Consider the following 18491-nt stretch of genomic DNA (forward strand, 5'->3'; position numbering starts at 1 on the left):
GCCAGACAGATTGAGAAGCTCGACCTGCTCCTCACCTCTCATTAATGCTACTGGCTCATTGGGAGGTTGGCACTGTGCCTCACGCTCCCTAATGGCTTGAATAACCAAAGGCCAGCCAGGTGATACAAATTTGAAGCATTGACTGGTTAATTCAAATTTTCCTTTGCGTTTTTTTTTTTTTTTTTTTTTTTTTTTTTAATGTTGGAGAGTTATGTAAAATTGATACATCATAACCACAAGTGGAAGAATTAATTGACGAGTGTGAATAAGTAAGAATCTTCAGCCTTTTTGTGTGACGGAGAAAATCAATAATCCACACAAGCTAATGAGATCAAGTAAACACGACCCCTTTGAGTACCTTGCATAATAGCCGGGCACCTTACCGCTCTATTATGCATAACATGAAATAAGTCAAAACCTAAGATGAACTACAACTCATTCTCTGGGTTACTCGTCTCAATAACTCCACACAAATGTGTGAGGCCACTCAATTAATGTAAGTTTTATGGCTTTGAATCTCAATGAGAAAATTGAGCACCACTGCTTTGTACGAAGAGGTTTTTAATATCTAAAGTCAACGAAAAGCTTTCACAACCGTGTCTCAGTTTCTTGACACTGAAACATTCATGTTACCAGTCCAAACCTGCAGGACATTGCAGGCAGTGAATTGGGTCAGGCGTGGGTTGAGCTAGTCAATCAGCAAGCTAGCGAGTTGCTACCAAGTCAGTGGGTCCGTGACAAAGGTCCGCAGGCGGGAGCCTGGCCGGGCGCCATGCCTCTGTCAGCAGTTTGTTGGTGAAAGGATGCAGACGAGGAGGAAGGGAAAGTGGTGAGAGGCAGTTAACGAAGGAGGGTAGTGCTATGGTGGGCAGCATCTTCTCTGCATCTATTAGGGTGGTAATTTAGGGATAAGAGGCGCACCAGGAGGAGTTTTCTGCAGGGAGTCGAATGCAGATCTACTCAGTTCAACTGAGCTCTAGTCTCTGTTGGCAAAACCAGGTACTAACAGGTTCAATATGCCGACTTGAGGATATATGGGTATAAATCCATTCATCAATTTCTATACCATTTGTTCTCATTTGGGTCACGGCTGAGCCCATTGGGCGAGAGGCGGGGTACACCCTGGACTGGTTGCCAGTCAACCACAGATCACATGTACAGTATTAGAATGGTAATGTAAGGATAAGAGATGCACCAGGATGAGGTGCTGGTGGAGCTTTCATCTACTCACTTCAACTGGGCTCTAGTCTTTTTTGGCAAAGCCCAGTTAAAAGTTGCAGACCAACACCCAAATGGGAATAATAAGCAGCAACCGAACATTACGTCAAAGAGACCCATCTGGACACTGGTCAGCCTCAAAGCAGCTTTTTTTTTGTTGTTTTCTAATGCCATCAATCCAACCTTTGTTGCGAGGCCAATTTTGAATAGTTACAAAAAGCAATAGATTCAATCAGGGACCAGCTGTCTGAGGCAATGCATGTGTGTGTATTTTGGTGTTTGGGAACACTGATGAAGGCCCAACATCAAAGTGAATCAGAATATCACAGAGAAGCAGCAATGGCAACATCTGAAGCTCAAGCTCCCTGTGAACGTGGCACATATCAGGATCAACCGCTGTGCTTGCTTCTCATGCATGCACATTCATAGATGCAGCACCCCCCCTTCACCCCCAGCCCGGACCTATTGTTAATGTGTTAAAGAGAAACACTGTCAGCATGTAGGGGTAGGAGGAGAACCATCTGTCTCTTCATTACGCGGATCTCAAATGTGAGAAAGATGCTGTGTGGTTAATGGTCTTAAACAACAACGCTGTTGTCTGCCAAATATAATAAAGCCACAATAAAATATGCTGAGGGTGACTGTCCATCTATCCGTCTGTCACAAAGTGTACGCGCCAGTGCTGATTGGCTTTTGATGAAACTTCGCTGCAACATTTGCTTGCTACTCTGCTTGCCTCGCAAAATATACTGATGCAATCAGAGGTTGATCAAATTCAGGAAAAGAAAGAAAAATCATCATCACATCGCTGCACATGGGCATTTGCAAAATGACTGATTAGGCTACCAAGGGGCTCGAGCTTCTTTTTAATTGAAATGCTGGATGTAAGAATATGATGCAATGCGCCAAAATGTTTTCAGAAACAAAAAATTAGACAAGCAAGGGAACGCATTTTAGAGTCCACTGTGTTTTGTGCAAAGCCGGCTCATTAGCTTCACTAAAAATGATGGACAAGATGAGCTTCACAATCAATATAATGACTGACTATTTCCACATTCCGCTATTATTTTTCCACACTTAATTCACTCAGTCTATATAATAATGCCATTTTTGTCAAATGGCAGCAACACACAAAATGATGCAAAACTGTTATTTCTTGTTCATTTAAAACTTGCATCCATCCATCATTCCGTTTCCGTTATTGCTCATCCTGTTCAGTCGCAGGGATTGTAACCCATCCATTTCACAAGTTCAAGTAGTAGAATTTTTCAACTAGAAATGCATGGTCATAGAGAGCCACACCGGGCATCTTCCTTTATGATACTATATATTGGGGTGGGGGGTGCCACAAGATCTTGTGTCACGACATCTCGCAAGATGAAAACATGGCAAAATTGCTCGTTCAGAAAAAAACACGGTGCTCCCTAGCCTGTGTAACCTTTGCTGCTGTTCCAGATTCCCTTTGGTCTGGTGTCAGCAACGCATGCGTGTCTGTTTTCCTTGTCTTTCGCCTCCTAATTTTTCATTGTTTTCATTCTTAACATTGTTTTTCGTATCGTTCTCGTGGACGCAATCTTGTGCATCGCCTCGTCTCATGAGTTGGATGTCTCGTGACACCCCTACTGTATATGCAGACCTGCCAAAATTGAAGAAATTGTATGCGTCGCCACCCTTTTGCTGTATTTTTCCCCATTTATGCTGTTTTTTTTGGGACCCTCCTGCTCTTATAGTTACACAGCTTTTTGGTTTGCGTCATCAGAAATGTGCAGCATTATCGCATGTTTGAACATGAAGATACTGACTCACAGGTGTGCGCGGCTTATCTTATTTAGCTTGCCGGCGATTAAAAAACATTGGTTCCTGGCCTGCATACAAGATAATGTACATCTAATATATCACAATATTGATGAACAAAGGTGTTATAACGCACCTAATTAAAGCGAGAAGGGGAGTGTTTTTGCAACTGGAACTAATCGATGCGTGACACCTGTCAGGAGATCTGAAATCGGTGGAGAAGGCGTTTGCGCAAGTGAGCTGTCCGTCCTCTGAAGAAGTCGCTTACAGAGAGGTAATAATGTATACAAGTCGACCAATCACAGCCTAAATAGTCAGCGTCGCCGCAGCTCGAGGATTTTTTTTGGAAGTGCGCGTCACGCTCAGAGACTGAACTCAAAACTGAAACTGGCAGCAAAATGCAACAAAATGTGTACCTGAGACCAGCGAAGCGTACAAGCATATTTAAGGGTCAAAACGTGTCCCGCCAAAATGCGTACATGCTGGCAGGTGTGTAAATGTGCCATACAAGTTCAAGTGTGTTTGCCGAAATTAAGCATTTTCAAGCATAAAAATAGCTAAATGAACTAAAATACAAACATAAAGGCATTCAGAAGACTCATTCAAAGACGCTGGGATGATAAGTACTCTTCTACGCTGGTCACTGGGTGTCAGTAATTTTAGTGCAATGTTCCGTGAGACACACAAGCACCAGACATGATTGCGGGAATAACGGGCTTTTATTGCAGGTGTGAATTATCTCACAACAGGCACAATAACTCCTAACACGGGCTACTGTTGCGGCTGTAATCCACGGCAAGCTAAAACCCAACTCTGAGCCCCTGACGTCACTTCCTCTCCTCCCGATCACTTGGCTCCTCAAGCACTGGAACACATTTACAGCAACACACACACGCACGAGTCTCATTTGTCTTAAATGGCTTATTTTCTGCTATTTGGTTTACTATATAAGGTAATACAAGACTATAAGGTTGTTATTTCATGTCTAGAGGGCTCTAATAATGTTAAAACCAGTATTAATGAAGTAGTAACACGTTTTCTATACTCTAACTGCTAAAATATTCTATTTACATGTAAGGAATCCTACTTCGCGTTCACGTATCGCAGTCAGATATGGAACCAATTAACTGCAACACGATTAAAAGTGATTAGTGTAGTTGAGAAGCACTGCTCGAAAAGAAAATATGCAATAATCTCATCAAAAGCAAATAAAGACCCTCAAGTAAAGTTACAAATGTGATCCAAAAAGTGTGGACACCGGATGGATGACTGTGAAGCCAATGTATCCCCTACGATGTGATACAATTAACCTAAACATCATGTTTTTGGACAGAACACTGTGCCACCTTACCTGCATACCTGTACAGTGAACCTGATTCACTATCAGTGTACCTGTCAGTACTCAACTTTCACATTCACCTCGTCTTACCTGAGCGACTCAGCCATGCGCCTCAGGTCTTCATTCTGCTGCTTGAGCCGCTCCAGCTTGGCCAGGATCTTCGACAGCTCCCGGCTGGAGCGCTCCGGGTGCTCGCTGTCCCTCACCAAATGGCCACCGATGTAAAAGAGGAGCGTGCCCCAGGCTAATAGCACCAGGGTGATCCAACGCCATGAACCCGCCCAGGGCCGCATGGTGTCACCACGCCTACCTGAAATTTCCTCCTGATGTGCTTGTACACCCAATGACCCACTGGGCTGCCGCGTGATGGTCCGCTAGTGCCCTGTCACCACGAGTGATGCAGTGCCCACATTAGCAATGGCATCTTTATGGGGATGGGAGATGAGACCAAGTATTTCGGGATCACGAGTATTTATTATAAGGTCCGGGGTGTGCTCCAGCAATCAGCCAGCTTATCCTCAACGTGTTACAACATGGCTAACATGCTAAAATGTCTGACCGGTGTGCTCTCCACCCAGCTCAGTGTTGGCCAGCCTTTCCTCAGAGTGCCTCACCGACTTCTTGAGGTCCCTCTGGAATGTTTTACTGAAGTTGTTCCCTGCAGAAACACACAAGAGACAAGAGTTCAGATGTCAGTTCAGCTTTTCCAAATATTTCATGAGCCTTTTGACCCAGAAAGAAACAAAACACAAGACAATTGCAGCTAAGTTGCCACCGACTGGTCACGACGTGGCCCTTTCTCAGCAAACAAAACCAGAAGACGCCCGCAACCCACTTCCGGTATTCACTCACAGATCGTTGAAGCTTGATCCGTTCTGGAACCAGCTAAATTTTGTCGTGACAGAATGTAACTGTGTCAAGGTGATACGGGGAGCTCAATGAAACACAGGGAATGAAAAAAAAAATCCCTGATCATCACTTTCCTTCATCCCCGAGCAGCAGGAGGGAGACGGCAATGGACGCCTGCCGGGTTTATGAAGCAACCTCCCCTGTCATCTCCCGTGACAAAGCCTTGCCAGGCAACCGGGTCCTGTCGTGAGACGAGATAAAGACTGGCAGATATGTGTGCGCACGGTGCTCCAGTGTGCATACTATCATCCCGCAGCGTGTACCGCAGCAATCCGGAATAATACCGAGCATCTTTTGACTTTAAGCATGAGGCGGCGCCTGGGTGGCGTTGATTGACAACGTCGCATAGTCTCTTGTGCGTCTGTCTGTGAGAGTTCAACATGGAGGGAAGTGTTCCAGCGGGGAAGTAGGTTGACAGTAGCTCATCTTGTTTGCCATAGCAACACAGTTGGCATGTCAAACATCAACGGTGAGTCAGAACGGTATTTTTGCACCTATTCCCATCTCGTCTAAACCGTATGTACCTCTTAGTGGCTAAAATGAGGTTTCTCAGCTATGTAGGTCAAGGAAGACTTGAACTTATCCAAGAGATATCTTGAGTTTTGACAAATGTTTGGGTATTTATGCTCAGTGGGACTGCCAGGTCATGATGTCTGTGGGTTATATGGAGTCTGCAATTGTCCTGCCACCACATTCACTATTTTCTTTCATTTCTCAACCGATGATGGAGGTCCACATACATCACTGCAGTTGCTCACCCTGCCGCTTCTGTTGTGCGCGTGACCTCAGCTGACACAAGTAGAGCTGCTCTTATAGCATGCGGTACTTGGATGTGCTGAGCTGTGTTTTATTATGGAAAATAAGAGCTGTGAATGGGTCGCACTCCAGAAGCTAATACACAACTGGGGCTTTACAAAAGGCAGGCTTTTCACTGTGTTTGAAAGCCATAATGAGGTTTACGTTGAGAACACTAAGACCGCTAAATACAAAACCGCTGGATGAGGCAGGCCACCGCTGCCAAGTGGGGTAGGAGGAAATATTAAGATAACACTTCTCGCTAGAGCTGTTCTACTTATACTTGGAAGTTAACTTAGTGTGATGCATTTCTCTTCAAAGTAATGTGCACTTCAATCGACACTGACTATCCATAGCCATCAGCAAAAATTAGAAATAGAAAATATAATTCCCTTTAAAAAGCCTTCCAGGACGAGGCAAGCAGGTATAATTTATTTTAAGAGGACATGTTATTGTTTTGATGATGGCAGGACTGCCAGTGTTGATCTCTAAATGTGTGTAAACATTGCAGTACATCAGCTCCGCCAATGCTTCAGTTCTGTGTTATCATCACTTTATTATGACTCGAGAATAACATACATCTCATTTTTAAAGGTTGCTTCAAAATTTACGAGCCAATCTGGCCTTGCACTTCAAACACCAACAACCTAAACGTCCTTCACCCTGCTGTGTGGACGGTGACGGCCGTCGTGGTCTATGGACTGTGCCACAACTCCCCTGCTCTACTGCAACATGCAGAGGCCTTGGGGGGGGTAGGGGGTCAGCAGAGATGACCTGTATTCAGTTCCCGCTTGTGAATCTTCGATGTGAGTCAGCCTGCAACAGAGGTCATCTATCACCCTAGCGTGGGTCTGCAGGCAATAAGTGGCGAGATGAGGTCCACCACTGAATTATGCATAGAGCTCAGCTGAGGACGGCTCCTATTACACTAACATGACTGCTCCAGCTCAGCCACGGGAGCTCTATCTCTTGCATGAATATATGTTTCGCTTCTCATGTATGTCAATGTGATGGAATGTATTCACGTGTGTTGCTTGGGGCAACCCTCTTGGGGTGTATAGGGAAATCAAGGTAATATACAGTGAAACCACTGAAGTTGCCAGGTCAAGTTTGAAGCTCTAAGGGTTTTAAGGTTATAATGAATACAATTTAAGACCCATTTCACTTCCATGTTGGCAAAAAAGTTCGAAAGACAAAAAAATCGGAGGCCAGCGGTGTGCACACAACACACTAGCTCTTTGTGCTTGATAAGTTGTGACCGGGCTGCACAGGTACTTTAGTTCCGTTTTATAAGTTATGTTACATTTCAAAGCAAGACTGATGTTGGCGCAGTTGTTTTAAATTAAAGTAACGTTGATACATGATTGAGACCTTTCAAAATCGTATTTAAGACATTTCAAGAGAGACTTTAAAATCAAATTATTGGATTCGAGACTGTTTAAGACCCTGTGGGTTCCCTGCAAGCGTTTCAGTGTTCCACTTTAGAGGTTCCACTCCAGGGTTTCCACTACATGTAATTGATCGTGGCGCAACACTACGCCAAAATAAGAGCCGCCAGACCTTAAAAATTTGGGATTTTTAAGGTGTGGCGGCTCTGGAATATGGAATGGAATATATATATATATATATATATATATATATATATATATATATATATATATATATATATATATATATATATATATATATACACACACACACACACACACACACACACACACACACAGTATATAGATACATAGTTTATTTTTTTAAACACATATTGACAACAATTTGTTTGAAAACTCCAGCACAGAAGAATTGGATTTACATATTACTTACGGGGAAAACTTGATTTGGTCAAAGTATGTTTCGTCTTGGAGACCGACCTTGTGGAAAGGTTTCATGATGCTAACCGAGGTTCCACTGTACTTTGCTGAGCAGCGTGGTCTTGAGAAGCATCCCAATTCAGCAGCAGCTGTTACAGCCACAGTCTGCCCACAAATGAACCCTAAGCAGCTTTACTGGCTATTTTCTTGGCCAGACTAGTAGTTCAAGGCAACACATTTTCAGCCTCCCCCTCAGGGATGAATGGGAGTGACAGATTAACACATAATAACAGATCAGCTGGAAAAATAAACTAACTGTTGGATGCAAAAAACTGCAAGTTGGTGTCTGGCAGTGAAATATAATCAAAACATGACTGAAATATGACATAGTGCCAACAGCCAAATCGCTGGATCTTGTGATGAAGGTCAAATTTGTCAGAAGAAACTATTAGAAATAAAAGTCTACAGGGGCACTACAGAGTTGTCACTACTGCCTGCAAATCACCGTCACAGTAAGTGCGCTTGGCACAGACGTCAGCAAAAGTGACCTTTGTTTTTCAGCTAACTTTGAATGTACTATTCCCTGACTTGTAAAAAACAAGACTTTCATCGTTAGTCACCTACACAATTGTTATGAGTGAACAGCTACCATCTATAGGAGTGTTATAAGTGTGGCCCAGGGGCTGTTTGCAACCCGCGGGACATTCTAAAAATATAATTTAAAGAAGAAAAGAGTAAAAATGAAAAAATCGGCACTAATATTACAGGAATAAAGTAAAAAAAAATTGAGAGAAAAAAAAATTGTAATCAAAAAGTTGTACTTTTACGAGAATAAAGTAATATTATACGGGAAATAATGTCATTTTAGTAGGATACATTTTTTTCTAAGTTGTAACGTGTAATTTTTGGAAAATTAGGTTGCAGAAAAAGTTATGTCATGAGAATAAAGTCAAAATATTATGGGAATAACGTCATATTTACAAAAAAGAAATTTAGAAGTTGGAATAAAAGAAATTTACAAGAAAGTTGGAATAGCAGCTGTAATTAACAGCTGTAATTTTACAAGAATAAATACAAAATATTAAGAGAAAAAGTTGGATTATTACCAGAAAATAAAGTTCACTTTTATGACGATAAACATATTATATTGTATACTTGTAATATTACAGGAAAAATGATATTTTAGTAGCACAGAGTTGAAATATCAAAGGAAAAACAATGTTTAAAGTCAGAATATTATGAGAAACAAACACAACAAAATAAAGCTGTAATTATTGGAAAATTAGGTTGGGGAAAAAAGTAATATTATGGGAATAAAGTCAAAATATTATGACAATAAAGTCATAACACGAGAAGAAAATGTACAAAGATTATTGAAGAAGAAAGTAGGAAATATTTGGGGTTTTTGGGCAAAGACCAAAGTTCGTAATAATACGCCTTTCCACCTATATCACTAAGATGAGATGTGTTGTTTTTTCCCTTGAAATCTATAAAAATTCTACATGCACTGATTTGATCCTTTCATTTTTTCAGTATGTGGCCCTCGCTGGAAAAAGTGTGGACACCCCTGACCTAGGACGTAAGGAGCTAAGATTTGTAAGACCTTTCTGGATGCAACCAGAGAAAATGTTACAAAATGAAAATGCAATGGTAACATCCTTGGCAGACTTGCCTGTAAATACAAATCCAGAATGATAACAAACAAAAATACAAAAGCCTGTATCAACGACAATCAGCCAAATTTGACCGAACAGTGTGTGTGGGGGAGTCCCCGGCATTGACAAACACGCATGCATGAGTGCGGTGACAGGCTGAAAAGTTTTTCAAGCTGAATTTTCAAAGGTGCATCAATTTGGGTTTAAGGAGTATTACGATTCCACGGTACGTCTCCTATCAAAACATGCCATACTTAATGCAATTGTGCTCAATTCATCTAAATGCAGAGGGTTCATATTTCACATGAAGCTGGATTTCAAAAAGAAGGGACATGAGTTACTAGAAGTTGAATTTGAATTGCTAAAATCCTGGATACAAAGAGAATGCATGCAACTCTAACTATAAGCCACACCTGATGACTTGAGAATAATGCAATAGAATTATGAAAGGCAACCAACCAGGTGCCTTGGGATGGGATAAAATATACATGAATGAAGTTCCTCACTCTCTGCCGAGTATAAACACTCAGGGTGTAACGGATACACGGATACCGAATGGGCGACACATTTGGTGCGGGATTGGTGTGCAGGGCGCCTCCAAAAGTGTGCAACTAGTGGGAGTCATGGTGAGTAGTGATGGGAATTTCAGCTCTTTTAAACAAACCAGTTCTTTTGACGGGGCTCCCAAATGGCTCCTTAGATTTTTTTTGTTGCTTTCATGACCAAAATACGTGTAAAAATAATGTTAAGAGTGTGAAAATACAGTTACATCAAATGTTTATTATTTGCATGCTGAACGAAGAACCGAGCAAACACCCTATTTGACAAAAACGTCCAATCTGACTGCGTATTATTGCTAAATTTCGAACTACACTCCTGATTCAAATTTTAAAACCAGTTGAAAACTTGCAAGAATTTACATTTAGCACTGTTGGATCTTAAGGAGGTTCTAATCTAAACAGAGTTTCAGAATGCAAAAAGAAGAAATGAGAGTGAGACTGAAAACATTTTGAGTAAGCAATTTATTGCAAATAAGCATTAAAGTGAAATATCTGTTCATCAGCAGATCAAACCATTGCTCAAAAACGGTCTCAGGATGGTCAAAAAGAGTGAGGCTATTCCTCTGGAAGAAGTCCTTTGTCAGGCAGGCACTGTGGATCGTTTGACGCCCCTGCACAATCTGAAGATCCATTGTTCCATTGAAGAAAAACGTTTCAAATGACTGTATTACTGCGTCCAACCTCAGCAGCAATGGCGTGCTGCGAGAGCCCGTGCTTTTGCAGCTCAAGAATCCGACCGCGTTCAAAGACAGAAATCTTTTTTGCCTTTGCCTTGAAGAGATCATGACAGTGTGAATACCTGACAGAAAATGACACTGAATCCACATTTGTGCAGAGAATTTGCCTTTTAAAGGCTGTGGTCTTAAATTTTTGATCAGCTGATGAACACTTTAATGCTTGTTTGCAATAAATTGTTTACCCAAAATGCTTATTGTCTCACTCCCATTTCTTTTTGAAGCTTTACTTAAGATTTTGATCCAGAGTGTATTTCCAGTGAACATCAAGAAAACATCACACAACCAAATATGTAAAACTAAAAGACAGAACAGCACGTAGGTAACAGTTTCTGCTAGTGTTTAGCCAAGATTGGCATTCAGAAACACAAAAGAGCCTCAGCTTTTGTTTCCCGCTGTTCATATTCTTCACCTTCCCAGCGTGTCGTCTCAAATGATGTAGCACTTCACTCGCTATCGTTTCCCTCCTGTTTGTGCGCCCACCGCTGTGATGTGCGTATAAACCCCTCCTGCCGCTTTTGCTCAGCGTCGATACATACAGCACTACACATTTTGACCAATCACAGTGAAACAGACCACAAACAAAAGCCGGTTCGGTCACTTCAAAGAGCCGGCTTATCTTATATATTATTTTTAAAAATCCCTAAAGCTGTTTACTCAGAAGCGAAGCAGCTTTTTGTTTTGAATTTTGTTCTTTTGCTGTAACATACTTAAAACACACTGAAACATATTTAAAATATTAAAAAAATGAATTTTATGGAGTGAATGGACGACCTTGTATCTCGGTCATGCTTTTTTGCTGTCTGACTCAAGGTGGAAAAAGGTCCAATAAAAGTTCTAGTTCACCAAACACTGACGCAGCTGAGTTTGGCATTGAGTACAGGAGTAAAGCACTCAGCCTTCAAGGTTATCACTGTGGAGAATATGCTGACACACACACACACGCACACTGACCCATAAAAGTTAACACACATAAAATTGGTAGTGGGGGGCAAGCTTGTGGTAATGGTTTATGCAAACAAGTTTCTAATTAGAACCGGGAGACATATGATTAGCAGTAAAAAAAAAAAAAAAAAAAGGGAGAAAATACACCAATCATTCTTGTCTTTTATGACTTTTTATGTCCAAATAAAAAATGGGGGCCTGATCAGTGGCCTCACCTGCCAGCCAAAGCTGCCTCTTGATGAGTGAATGTGGATCTGGGCGCTCAGACATGTCAAGGTCGGCATTTTAAATTTGCTGTGTCAGTGAGGGTGATGAACTGGCTCTGCAATGCTGTGAGTGTATGTGTGGCACAAGGAGGAGAAAGGAGTCTATTGCTTTGAGGCAGCTGCCTGAGAGAATTTATAGAGCGGGGGACATCATTTAAAAAAAGATCATTTATTTTACACGCGGCAGTGTTGAGAAACACCATTTTTGAGGAAAGCCAATATCACAAAGAACCTTGGCCGTCATTATCTGCGTGAAAAGGTCTGGGTTATCCATCTACCTTTGGGTATATCGCGAGCACACGCGCGCACACACACACACACACACACACACACACACACACACACACACACACACACACACACACACACGGACACACAAACAAACACACTCCCTGCCAGTTCTGTTCCCTGCCCCTTGGAATGAATCCCAATGACAGCTGACCTTTCCGGGCCTGGGGTGCAAGGGATGAGCTGGTGAGGTGGGGGCTCGTCAAAAGGGGCCTGTCATGACCTCACAGAGCGAGCGCCAACCTTCTCTGAGTAGCTTGGACATGCTTAATGAGTGATGCAACACACAAGAGAGAAAAAAGAAAGCAAGATGACAGATGAATAAATGAAAATGCGTAGCGAGTGAGGAAGGAAGGAAAGAAAGGCAGTGATACCGGAGATGTTAAATGACGAACTGACCACTGTCTGTAGAGAGGTGGCGCATCAGATTAAGTTGCTGTGAAAACAGCCATCCGCCATATATAACGTGCATTACCGCCACCTATGGGAATGGAGCTGAAAAGACACCAGACATACAGTATCATTACTTCAAATGAGTTGGGCGGATGTGCAGGACTGTTCGGCTTTGGCAGAAGTCTGAGCTCCACTGACTGCCTAGCCAGTTTTTTTACGAACTGAACAAAAGTTCTTCTCGCCTTCCGAAAAGTATTTTTAAAATCTGTCAGCGAGGCGCTCCACTTCAACGTCCCAGCACTCCAGCCTTCGACATCCACCCACACACTCCTCGGAACAGATGTCGCAGCAAGTTCCCCCCACGAACCGCCATAGCCCAAACTCTTGCTATCTTCTTTCTTAATCTCCCTCGCAACATAATTTGGCTAAGCAAATGTTGACTCCAGTTGCACAAAATCCTCGAAATTTGCCACAAATGCACAAATCCAGGCAAACTGACTTCCATAAACACACGCCAACATGTGTGGCTTGTTTTGTGCACATGTGCATCATTTATCTCCCCTGCAGTAGTTGTTGCTGTTAGGGATGCGCCGATCAGGGTTTTATGCTGCCGATTCCGATACTGATCATCCAGGACTGAAATCGGCCGATACCAACACCTATCACATGGATCAATTAAATAAAAAATATGATCCATACCGTATCCGTATATAACTTTTTTCTGTTTGTTTTTTTTACAACACCATTTGGTCCTCACACTGTCTGCCGAGAAAAATTCTGTCCCTTGGACAAATGTTACCGAGGACCCCTGTTATACAATATATTTTATCCAATTACTCAGTGAACCGAACATAATGATTACTGGATGACTAAAATAATCAATAGCTGCAGCACTAATACACAACACATGGCTCACAATCACGATAATACAATTATTAGGGATGGACAATATTTTTTAAGCGACTACCAATAACTGATAACTTTTTATCTATTATTTTTTAAATTCAGATGAATTTGTGCACACCTGGAGGTAAGAACGACTCAAACAAATTTGGATTGGACAAACTGTACCTATAGAATTGTTCTAACCAAGTATCATGGCATTAGCTGACATTTAAAAAATAGTGGCACCTCAGAAGTACAAACCACGGTTCCAAAGGGTTGAGTAGTCGACAAAAGCCAGTATCTTCAATGGCGAAGGGATGGTCGTCCAGCGCGTTCATTTCCATGATGAAATCACAGATTGCTTTAGCCTTCGGGTTGTCTCTGGCAAACGTATTGCACGGCGGCAATAGAAACAAGCCAAGACCCCCGGTCGTCGTAGCGACGCTGCCGTTTCAGGTGGCGATGCCGAGTGTTTGCGCAGTTTTGTTTTTTTCGGTTAATGGAGATATTTTCTTCAATCTTATCGGATTTATTGGTATGATGGCATAATTATTCATATCGGCCAGATAATTATCAGCCCAGACATGGCATGTGTTATTGTCGTTGCCCTGGGTGAAGTGACACTTGGCTATGCTGACCAGATAGTAGGCATAGTTTTCTCTGCAAGATTACATTACATACTACAAAATCCTTATCCTTTATAACGGCTATATTTGAATAATATATATATTTTTTATACTATACGAGGCGAGAGTGCATGGATAATCCATGGTAAGGTTAAACATCACAGTCGTTCACCATTGCAATATTTTGTCACACTCCTGGTGTGGATGTACTATAGCTTGACTTGCTAAAGCTGACATGTTGTTCTTTAGACCACAAACTAGTAAAACTGTACAGGTTAGGGTTAGGGGTTAAGGGTTGGGGTTAGGTACTCTGCAGGTTCCGTCAAGACCTGATTAAAAATAAGTCTGTGCTTGTCTATAATTTCAAATCCCAAAAGCTAAGAGTGACAAAAACTGGGCTCTGCAGCTTCCTGGGCAATAAGCTTGCAATAAAACACGCAGCTCAGCCCGGCACTTTTCCCCACCTCACTCATCTTGTATCTCAGAATTTACGATCCGCGGTTGACTCCCATTATACCTCGGCTGAGGGAAAAACCATCCTTTCCAAACACGAGCCAAACGTGGAAGGTAGGAGGTGGGAGACAAAATATAGAGGGAGCAAAACAGGGTAAGAAAAAAATAGGGTGGAAAATAAAGGGCGTGTTGTAGGTAACGTGGAAGCCAGGGAGGCAGTAATTGGAAGAAAGATGTAGAAAGCCAAGCATGGGGGGGGGGTTAAAAGTGTTCCCTGAGGAATCTGAGTCCTGACTAATACAGAGAAACAGTTTTATAAAGAGCAGTAACACACAGCTCCCACCGATTCATCACTTTCTGCTACATTACCTCAACTCTGTGTCTTCGACCTTTAGCGCCTTTGCTCTGTGACCTCAGAAATCCCCGCAGCGCAAAGTGACATATCCATTTATTTTACGGTCACTCTTAAAATCTTGCTTTCAGGAGAAAACTTGGATCAAAACAAACTTGACCCGTCCATCCATCTTTTGAATTAAAATGAACGCATGATATTCTTTTAAAGAAATCCTTACGTAAGAGCCCCCACTCCCCAAGGCTGTTTAAATAACTGACATTTCCAAGCAAGAAGCCCCCCGACTGTGTCCTTTTAAATTTCTTCCACACGCTCCAGTTTCTTCACACATGTGCATGAGAGATGAAAATGAAGGCTCGAAAATGCCCAAAGATGCATCATCTGTATTCATCTTCTGCAGAACTGGCGACTGCTATGAATAAATATAAATGAAGACTATGAAATAAATAATTGACAACCTGAGATGGGTGCCTTTGTACCCGTGCACCTGCCTGACAGCACCTTTGCAGGTATGCTGCTGTCGTTCCTGCCTTTTGCTTTATTCTGCTCTCTGACTTTCTCTCATCTCCATTTCCTTGCTCATCTTTACAGACTTTTGTGAGAGCTTCATTTTCAAACCCAAAGCCACTGGGACATGCTTACAAAAGACTTTGGTAAGCTTGCACCACTTAATTGCTTCACTTTCAGTCAGGGTGGTTTGGAAGTGTTTAAATAGTTCCCTTTAATGATACGATACTACTTAACATTGTTGGGATTTAGTGCAGGTGTGATTTAAAAAACAAACAAACATTTTCTTTTGTTTCTACCAAGCTGTCCAGTCCTGTTTGCTGCCCTATGGTTTGGATCAGTAAACCCCGATAAGGCTTGTGTTTCTGAGGCAGGCAGGATGGCGACAGCTCTGTCAGCGACATAAATAGCCTGACATCAAAGCAGCATTACAATTCCTAAACAAGCAAAACATCAATTCATTCATTTTCTATCGCTTATCTTGTTCAGGGTCACGGGGGAGAAGGAGTCATGCACTGGTCGCCAGACAGTCACAGGGCACGCAGAGACAATCACTCACACCTTTGGACCTAACATGCATGTTTTTTGTACTTTGGCAGGCAATCCGAGTACCCGGACTACATCTAGGAATCAAAGAGTAACTCATAGTATGACATCACCAAAAATATCACGGTACAGTGAGAGTCTACTAGAACAAAACCATCTTTGATATCAGTGCTTCTCAAATAATGGGGCATAAGAGGCATAGGGACTTTGGTAAATGGTCTTTCACTTGTGTAGAGCTTTTCCACCGCCGAGGCACTCACAGCGCTTTGACACTGCTAGCACATTTTACCTACTGATGACGCAGCATCAGTAAGGGGTTTCAGCATCTTGCCTCGGTATCTTCTCGACACAATCACGTGAGGACGGAGGATCAAACCCGCAACCTTCACCACTCTACCACCTGAGCCATGCCGCCCCAGCTTTCAGTATCAGTGTCATCATGCTCTACCTGCATGCATGGTATTCGTGCGCTCAAGCCTCCAGCTAGGTGGCAGCAGTGTTCAAACTAATCAACAGGCTGCCTGTTCAACCCAGTAGAAAACACAAGTACGTTTCTGACACACATGAATAAAAAACAAAACAAAACAAAAAAAACAACAAGGACATCAGAGGCAAGAAAAACAAGTAAATAACAAGACCAGGAAATACGATGAAGCATACATAGCCCGTGGGTTGACCGTGACTACAGTAGGAAATGAGGAAAGTCTGGTGTGTGTGATTCACTGAATCACTCACTTTTTTCTCTGTTTTGGGAATCACACACAATGACCATCCATCCATCCATCTCCTATGCCGCTTATCCTCACAAGGGTCGCAGGTACTGTATGCTGGAGCCTATCCCAGTTGGCTTCGGGCGAGAGGCGGGGTACACCCTGGACTGGTCGCCAGCCAATCTCAGGGCACATATAGGCAAACAACTATTCACACTCACATTCATATATTGTATATTGTGTGTGTTTTCCCTAAGAAAACAATTCGATATATCATAACATATATTGCCCAATGCCAAGTAAACCCCCTTTCTTTGGTAACCATTGTTAATTATAATACTTTTTACTTCTATTGCATAACACAGAAGTACCAATTTTCCATTGACCAATCAATTTACATATCCAAACCACACGTGAAACATACGGTAGTACTAGCCCTGGTACCCCCAGCAGAGCTGTGCAATGAGAGATTGGATATTGCGAAACCTGTTACAGTGGAAACACCAACTGCACTGTTTGTAGGCTCTAGACAAAAATTCAGTGCAGAGACCTACCAGCTTCTTATTTTTCCTTTCCTTTGCCTCCTTGTCTCCTGTGTGCACCTCCACCACAACCACTGTAACCTGCATGCCTCATAACACACGCCATATTGACAGAAGTCCTTGTCCCCATCATGATGTGTTTTGTGCTTCTGGTCTGCTTGTTTGTTCGCTTGACTTCTCCCTTTTTCACTCGGCACCATACAGCCCATCAACTTCCACTTGGATGCTCCCTCCATTGGACTGTGACCTCTCTATATGTTTTTTTTTCCAGTTATTGTATAGATTGTGTAATGGTTGATGTATAGACCCTGGTGCAGTGGCAGCTGCCATAATCTCTTTTGACCGCTTCAATGAAAGTTTAATCTGTTGTAGCAAAAGAGTGCCGTCAGCAGACCAAAGGCTTTCACTACTACTCAGACTTAGCCTCAAGTGGACATACTATTGTATGTTGTTAGAGCAAGTCAGGGAACTGACACAAGTTTCAATGAAGACATTCTCTCTCATTGTGTTTCATTAAAATAAAAAAGCCAATGCTAAAAACCAGAAAGTGGTTTCCTAAATCTTATCAAGGAGGGATTCTTGCACACGTCTTCCCTGACCCTTAAAAACAGCCTGAGGGAACAAGCATCACAGTTCTTTTCAACACAGGACCTGCTCTTCAAATCACATCAACTAACTGCACATGAAAAACTCAAAACAGCTTGCCAGGCAGTGTTATGGCCGAGCTGATGCAATCACACCTACAAACACAATTCCCCTATTTACTACGCCAACTCCAGATAGGAAAAACAGACACTGAATCCTTCACTCTACTACACAAACAGGAAAGAGACTCCATATTCAATTCAGGCACAGTAAAGGCCTTATGAGTCCAGAGGTTTGTATAAGATGAAAGTCACATGAGAGAAACACCCCATTGAACATTCAGATCCAAGTTAATCCAGAGCCATACATCATTGGCACACAGGGTGAAGCTATTAGGACAGAGAATCAATCACCGTGTCACATGACAGCCATGATGCAAGGAGTATTCGCAAAGAACTAATTGCTGATTCAGTGTAAAGAATAACACCATGATGTCCCTTTTGGGAAATTGATCCATCAAGGCGTTGGTCCAATTCCTTCTGCAGTATTAATATAGTCAATAGGACCCTGACATTGAAACA

General features: G+C 42.3%; 1 protein-coding gene across 4 annotated transcripts in view; it reads right to left on the reverse strand.

The window, feature by feature from the left end:
- fut8b (fucosyltransferase 8b (alpha (1,6) fucosyltransferase)) overlaps positions 1-18491 on the reverse strand; it is a 126595-nt gene that overhangs the window by 57934 nt on the left and 50170 nt on the right. For all 4 annotated transcript variants that reach the window (XM_054761965.1, XM_054761968.1, XM_054761966.1 and 1 more), the window contains one exon: positions 4442-5009. In XM_054761965.1, the coding sequence (XP_054617940.1) occupies positions 4442-4644 (203 nt within the window). In that variant the 5' untranslated portion in view covers positions 4645-5009. The remainder of the gene's footprint in view (positions 1-4441; positions 5010-18491) is intronic.

The sequence above is a fragment of the Dunckerocampus dactyliophorus genome, chromosome 19 (assembly GCF_027744805.1).
Source record: "Dunckerocampus dactyliophorus isolate RoL2022-P2 chromosome 19, RoL_Ddac_1.1, whole genome shotgun sequence".
NCBI classification, from domain to species: domain Eukaryota; kingdom Metazoa; phylum Chordata; class Actinopteri; order Syngnathiformes; family Syngnathidae; genus Dunckerocampus; species Dunckerocampus dactyliophorus.